At 45.1% G+C, this 6,910-nt stretch overlaps 1 protein-coding gene across 2 annotated transcripts; it reads right to left on the bottom strand.

The window, feature by feature from the left end:
- Positions 1 to 1,692: 1,692 nt before the first annotated feature.
- Positions 1,693 to 5,741, bottom strand: LOC135890349 (zinc finger protein 883-like). 2 transcript variants are annotated; one of them, XM_065417723.1, is made up of 3 exons: positions 5,689 to 5,741; positions 4,570 to 4,682; positions 1,693 to 3,444 (listed from the first exon to the last, which is right to left on the bottom strand). In XM_065417723.1, exons 1-3 carry the CDS (start codon positions 5,703 to 5,705, stop codon positions 1,766 to 1,768), a joined length of 1,809 nt encoding a protein of 602 aa, XP_065273795.1. In that variant the 5' UTR covers positions 5,706 to 5,741; the 3' UTR covers positions 1,693 to 1,765. The 2 variants fall into 2 exon arrangements, with proteins under 2 accessions (XP_065273795.1, XP_065273796.1); XM_065417724.1 differs by having other exon boundaries at positions 1,693 to 3,441.
- Positions 5,742 to 6,910: the final 1,169 nt, after the last annotated feature.

The raw sequence follows: 6,910 nt of genomic DNA, 5'->3' as shown, positions 1-6,910 counted from the left end.
GAGCACGTGCACATGAGAAGGCATTTGTGTTTCGGCATCTGTAAAGGCAGAAGAAGACTGAAGAGTGGAGGGAAGGTTTCCTTTACCATGACACCAAGGAGAGATGAGGACAGTGAGCTGTGGACAGAGCGCATTGACAAGATAATGAGGGTGATACAAAGGCAGGCAGCCCTGCTAGAGAACGAAGCGGCACTAAATTCACAGGCAACCCAACTTAGCCATTTGAGGACACTGCATACTGGGAGCATCCCTTCCCCGCCCCAACTCCAGACAATTTGCAAGTTTGATAAAATACCATTTTAATTCCAAAGATGTACTAATTTTTTTTTATCCTTAAGAACAAAAAAACCCAACAGCCTGTGGGTGTACTGTCAGATCAGAAATTACCCCCTCCCCCCAAACCAGACAACCAACACAGAATATTTTCCAGGGATGTGCCCAGTCTAGTGTTAAAAGGCCCAAGCAACATGAATCTCATCACTTCTCATTGGAGACTGTTCCACAGCTGTTCTGGGATCTCATGCCTCTGCAATTACAACCCAAAATTACATTTGTTTTTCTTTTCTACAGAGGCACAAAGCTGGGACAGCTGGGAACAGAACTCAACAGTGTTGGACTCTCAGTCACAACCTCTAATTCATTAGTGATATTCTGAGCTAGACTCAGGCAAGATGACTGTACAATGACACACCCGAAAGCAAACATCTCTATGTTGCCTTTTATCTTCAGCGCCACTCACGCTAGCTTTCTTTGTCAGTAACTATTTGTATTTCACATCACTTTTGCCCACATGCAGCAGTTTTCATTTTTCTACCTACCCTGTTGATTTCTACCCATATGGGGTGCCTAATCCCCCCAGGCCCCTTTGACTTATTTCTCTTTCCTCAATGGCATTTGCAGCTCGCACCAGTTTTACACCATCTGAATAGTTAATGACCATGTAAGTTACTCCCTCTTCCAGGCGGAACAGTCCCGATGACAGATGATTGAATACAAGACCTGAAAAGCAGAAGCTAAATAATCAGCTCTGATCAATTCTTGTGACCGGGGGGGGGGGGGGGGGGGGAAGGGGAGAGGGAGTCTATTCTTTCTCTGCACATGGACAGGTATCAAGTTGCAGTCTCTTGCTCATTTTTAGGGGAGCTTAACTATTCACTTCAGGCAAGCAACGCTTTGTTACTTACTGTGTTGGAGTCCTACACTTGTAAGGCTTTGCCAATATAGCTATACCAATGTATTATACCAATATACAATACCCGCATACTGCTGCTAACATGGACTCAGGTGATGCTGGCAAAATAGCATTTTGCTGGTATAGTTTATTACAGTGTCCGTCCTCGTCCCTGCACAAACAAAATAAATTCTACTGGTAAAAGTGCAAATTTTGGCAATGTAACTGTGCCTACACTAGGGGCTTTTACCAGCACATTGTTCACTCACACATCACACCTCATCACACCCTTAATAGACATAACTGCTGGCAAACTCTGTAGTGTAGGCATAGTTATATCAGCAAATGAGTCCATTTGCCAGGATGGTATATTGTTGGGGAAACTGGTATAATTTATACCAGCAAAACTCTTGCCACTATAAGAAGGTCAAGGCAAGTTTCCTAGAGACCTTAATTCAGTTCGATACAGTGAAGTTGAACAACAACATGACACTTCTGACTGAAGGTTCTCTCACCCATGGAATATTTATAGGATTTTCCTTCTGTGTGAATACTCTTATTGTCAAGAGCGTGGAGTTCATATGGAAGCATCTCTTACGGGTTCTCCCTGGTGTGAGTTCTCTGGTGTTTAATAAGGTTGGAGCTCCGATTGAAGGTTTTCTCACAATCACTACATCTAAAAGGTCTCTCTCCCGTGTGGATTTTCTGATGCTGAAGGAGATGTGAGCTCTGAATGAAGCTTTTCTCACACACTGGACATTTATAAGGTCGTTCTCTAGTGTGAGTTCTCTGATGCTGAATTAGATGTGAGCTGTAAACGAAGCCTTTGTCACAGTCAGCACACTTGTAAGGTTTCTCTGCTGCGTGGGTTTTCTGATGGAGCATAAGCTGCGAACTGCGACTGAAACTCTTCTCACAGCTAGGGCATGTGTAAGGTCTTTCCACATGGTGGGTTCTCTTGTGCTGAAGAAGGCGGGAGTTGCTAGTGAAGGTTTCCTCACACTGGCTGCATTTATAGCTCTGGTCTCCCACGTGGATTAATTTGTGTTTATTTAGCACGGAGCTTCGGCTGAAACTTTTCTCGCACTCAGGACATTTAAAGGGTTTTTCTTGCGTGTGGACTCTCTGGTGCTGAATGAGATGGGAGCTCTGGTGGAAACTTTTCTCACAGTCCAGGCATTTGTAGGGTTTCTCTCCCCTGTGCGCTCTCTGATGGAGCATCAGGTGCGAGCTCTGAATGAAGCTTTTGTCACAGTCGGGACACTTATAGGGTCTCTCCCCCGTGTGGATTCTCTGATGCTTAATAAGATTTGAACTCTTGTTGAAGCTTTTGTCGCATTCGGAGCATTTATAGGGCTTCTTTCCTCTGTGGCTCTTCTGATGTTTATGAAGGTCCGAGACAAGACCAAACCACTCCTCACAGCCATCGCACTTGTAGAGTTCCTCTCCTGCGTGCATTCTCTGATGCAGAATGAAATGAGACCTGATCAAAAAGGTTTCCTCACATTCCCCGCATGTATAGGGTTTCTGTTCTGTGTGGACTCTCTGATGTTTAATAAGATTTGCACTCTGTACAAAACACTTTGCACAGGTAGGGCATTTATAGGGTCTCTCTCCTGTGTGGAGTCTCCGATGCTTTATAAGGGTCGAGCTCCAGCTGAAGCTTTTCTCACAGTCGGGGCATTTATAAGGTTTCTCACCTGTATGGACTCTCTGGTGTTTAATAACTGATGAGATCCAGCTAAAACTTTTCTCACACTGGGGGCACTTGTGGGGTTTCACTCCATTGTGAACATTTTGATGCTGAATAAGCCGTGTGCTCCGAATGAACCTTTTCCCACACTTGTCACATTTGTAGGGTTTCTCTTGAGTATGCGTTCGCTGATGATCAATCAGCTCTGATCTCTGTCGGAAGCTTTTCTCACACTCGGTACATTTATAGGGTCTCTCCCCTGTGTGGATTCTCTGGTGCTGAAGAAGATGTGAGCGGCGAGTGAAGCTTTTGTCACACTCAGTACATTTATGGGGTCTCTCTCCTGTGCGAATAGGAATGTTTTGGCATTTGCTAAAAGGTCTTTCATTTGGAGTGGATTTCTCCACGCTCTCATCCCCTGTGTTCCTGTGTTGGCCGGCTGGCCCACGTTCACCCTCACACGTATTTCCCTCACAGCTATTTGCTTTCTCTCTTTGTGATAAATTCCTGTGCTCTGCCAAACCCTCAGAATTTCCCTGCTGATGATTCTCTTCAGTCTTCCACTTGATTCCATCATCTGCTGGAATAAATGGAAAATCCAGATGTTACTTCAACACACAAAAGACATTGGACTTGTGAATGTAAAGCATCTAATGTTGGCATTCTGACTACAGGCTCTATTAGAAAAGCTGAAAATATTCCTTGCATCTCCCTTCAGGAGTGTTGTATGTACAGGAGGTAACTGTTCCACTGTACTCAGCACTGTGGCCTCAGATAGAGTACTGTGTCCAGTTTTGGGTGCCACACTTGAAGAAAGATGTGGACAAATTGGAGACCATCCAGAGGAGAGCAACAAAAACGATAATAGGCTTAGAAAACCTAATTTATGCAGAAAGGTTTATAACAACTGGGCACATTTAGTCTGGAGAAAAGATGACTGAAGGGGGACCCCATAACAGTCATTAAGTACGTGAAGGGCTGTTAGAAAGACGATGGTGATCAATTGTTCTCTATGTCCACAGAAGGAAGGACAAGAAGCTTAATCTGAAGCAACAGAGATTTAGGTTAGATATTATGGAAAACTGTCTAACTCCAAGGATAGTTAAGCACTGGAACAGGTTAACTGACAAAGCCCTGGCTGGGATAATTTAGTTGGGGTCGGTCCTGCTTTGAGCAGAGGGTTGGACTAGATGACCTCCTGAGGTCTCTTCCAACCCTAATCTTCTATGAACTAAGGAGCTTGTGGAATCGGTCTCATTGCAGATTTTTCAGAACAGGTCAAACACTTGTCAGGATTGGTTTAGGTTTCCTAGGACTGGGTCCTGCCTCAGTGCAGGCAGATGAACTAAATGAGCCTCTGAAGGTCCCTTCCAGCTCTACATTTCTGATTCAGAAGCTCCCTCTCCACCTCCTGGCTTAGCTAATGTTTCAGAGCTCTACAGAGAGGCAAGACAATGATATCCACTATGTCCTGCCATCCCACCTGACCACTCAGAAGTCCGAAGGGGGAGGCTACAGTCCAAAGCCAGTCAAGATAGGTAGGAATCCATGACAGACGCCTGCCAAAAAGATGTAATAACAGCTGGCTACTAAGCTGACTGGAGGGGACAAAAGCTGTTTCAATAGACGCTCATGAAATGTGGGCTTCTTTCTCAGCTCATTACCTCACTCAAAGCTTCTGAAGAGTTCATTAGTTATTACTCACCAAAGGAGACCCCTTTAGAAAGGTCTCTTTCCCTCGAATCCTGGTGAGCCCAGACACATGGCTCTTCCCCATGTTCAGTCAGGGATGCAACGTCTGGTTTGGTGACAGCACGCCTGTTAGTGGGGGGGGGGGGGGGGGGAAGGATCACACGATGTTTTCTGTTACTTGGCAAGCACAGAGTATTTGGTATTTTGTAAAAAAGTCTCATTCAGCATTACTGCTTCCCACGATTATCCTTCTAATGGAGCATTTCAACCTGTCCCCAAATATATTAGCTGCCATATTGTTTGCAGTTTTGTTATTTTGCAACTTTCCCTATTGTTTTCCTGTCCTCATTGGCGTTTGCAATTCTTCCCAGTTTAGCATCACCTCCTAAATCCATTGGCATGCTGCTTACCTCCCCATCCAGCGCAATGATGACCATTTTAACTGCTGGACCAAATGCTGCTGTAACCTTCTCCCAACCCAGAACATGGCTATTTGTTGTTAATTCTAGTTTGTGATCTTTGGACTGTTCTATATCCAAGAAATTGTTCTCCTATCCCACCCAAATTTTAGGAGTAAGGTTTTGCGAGATACTATATCAAATGCTGTACTAAAATACCAGTATCAGTCTCTTTAATGGGTCTCTTCCGTCATATGATTCCCAGATTTTAAGGCCAGAAGATACCACTGTGATCATCTAATCTGGCCTCCTGCATAACACAGGCTATAGTCTAGGAGAGAAAGGCCCCAAAAATGAATACAGCATTATTTAAGGTGAAGATGCACCATAGATAACTTTGTAATGTTTTCTGTCTGTCACAGTACAGCCTAATATCTTAATTTCTTACTCAGTAACCACTACACACTGAGCAAACATCTTCATTGATGTGTCCACAATGACACCTTGATCTCTGTCCTAAGAGGTTACAAGGAACTGGGATTGAGATTCAATGTATTTCTGCAGGAGTCTCATAAAAGACAAACACCACATAATTTTACAGAACTCTTTGGCCACGAACGAGTTAGATGAGAGACAGGCAATTTCCTGGCTGATTGTGTGGATGCTGAATTGCAGAAAATTGAAATTGCTTCTATTCGAATATTGACTCTCTTTCCACGTGGAACATCCCTTACTTGCACAGATGCATCATGCGCAATGACCCAGCAACTCATTTCTGCTTGTGGGCTAGACAGAGATGGAGAAGTACAGCCATTGTCCTAAACCAGAAAATATTGTAAAGAGAGGGTTTAGCGCTACCTTCTGTATTTTGATTCTCCATTGACTGGAGCAGATTCCCCCCCCCCCCCACAAAGGAATGTAAGTGCAAACATGAGAAAAACCCTGATCTGAAGATCACTCAGGCCCCTTACAGCTCATGCCACTTCTACAAACTAGCGAACACAGTAACTCCATGCTTAACGTTGTAGTTCTGTTCCTGAAAAATGGTACTTTAAGCGAAACAATGTTAAGCAAATCCAATTTTCCCATAAGAATTAACGTAAATGGGAGGGGGGGGTTAGGTTCCAGAGAATTTTTTTTCGCCACACAAAAGACATTGTGTGTATATACACACACACACACACACACACATATATATACACACACACACACACACACACTAGAAGTTTTAAACAAACAATTTAATACTGTACACAGCAATGATGATTGTGAAGCTTGGTTGAGGTGGTGGAGTCAGAGGGTGGGATATTTCCCAGGGAATGCCTTGCTACTAAATGATGAACTAGTACTCAGCTGAGCCCTCAAGGGTTAACACATTGTTGTTAATGTAGCCTCACACTCTACAAGGCAGCAGGAATGGAGGGAGGGGAGACAGCATGGCAGAGAGAGACAGACACATGCTGTGTGAGAGAGAGGCGCATTGCCCCTTTAAGTACACTGACCCCACTCTAAGTACATTGCCTTTTTAAGCAGATTAGCAAGTTGAGACGGCAGCTGTTGCCAGCAAGCTCCTTCTGTTCTAAGCCCTGTTGTGTCCCTCCCTCCCTGCCCCCCCCCTGCTCTGTGGAGATAAGGTACAGAAGGGGGGGGGCAGGAGCAAAGGGACACCCTGACATTAGCACCTCTCTTCCTCCCACCTCTGCACAGCAAGCAGGAGGCTCCCGGGAGCAGCACACGGCAGTGGGGGGAGGGACAGCTGAACTGCCCGGCAATTGATAGCCTGCTGGGCGGCTGCCACACAGGGAATTTAGGGGAGCTGATAAGGGGGCTGCCAGTCCACCCTGGTTCTAAGCCCCCACCAGCTGGCTCCAACAGGCTGCCGTTTCTGCAAGCAGTGGACAAAGCAGGCGGCTGCCAACCAACGTTATAAGGGAGCACTGCGCAACTTTAAATGAG

This window comes from Emys orbicularis, chromosome 16 (genome assembly GCF_028017835.1).
Source record: "Emys orbicularis isolate rEmyOrb1 chromosome 16, rEmyOrb1.hap1, whole genome shotgun sequence".
NCBI classification, from domain to species: domain Eukaryota; kingdom Metazoa; phylum Chordata; order Testudines; family Emydidae; genus Emys; species Emys orbicularis.
This window is presented reverse-complemented; position numbering and strand designations above follow the sequence as displayed.

Coding starts and splice junctions, on each gene's coding strand:
- LOC135890349 (XM_065417723.1), bottom strand. Junction 3,445..4,569: donor TTCTAAAGGGGTCTCCTTTG/GTGAGTAATAAC, acceptor CATTTATTCCAG/CAGATGATGGAATCAAGTGG.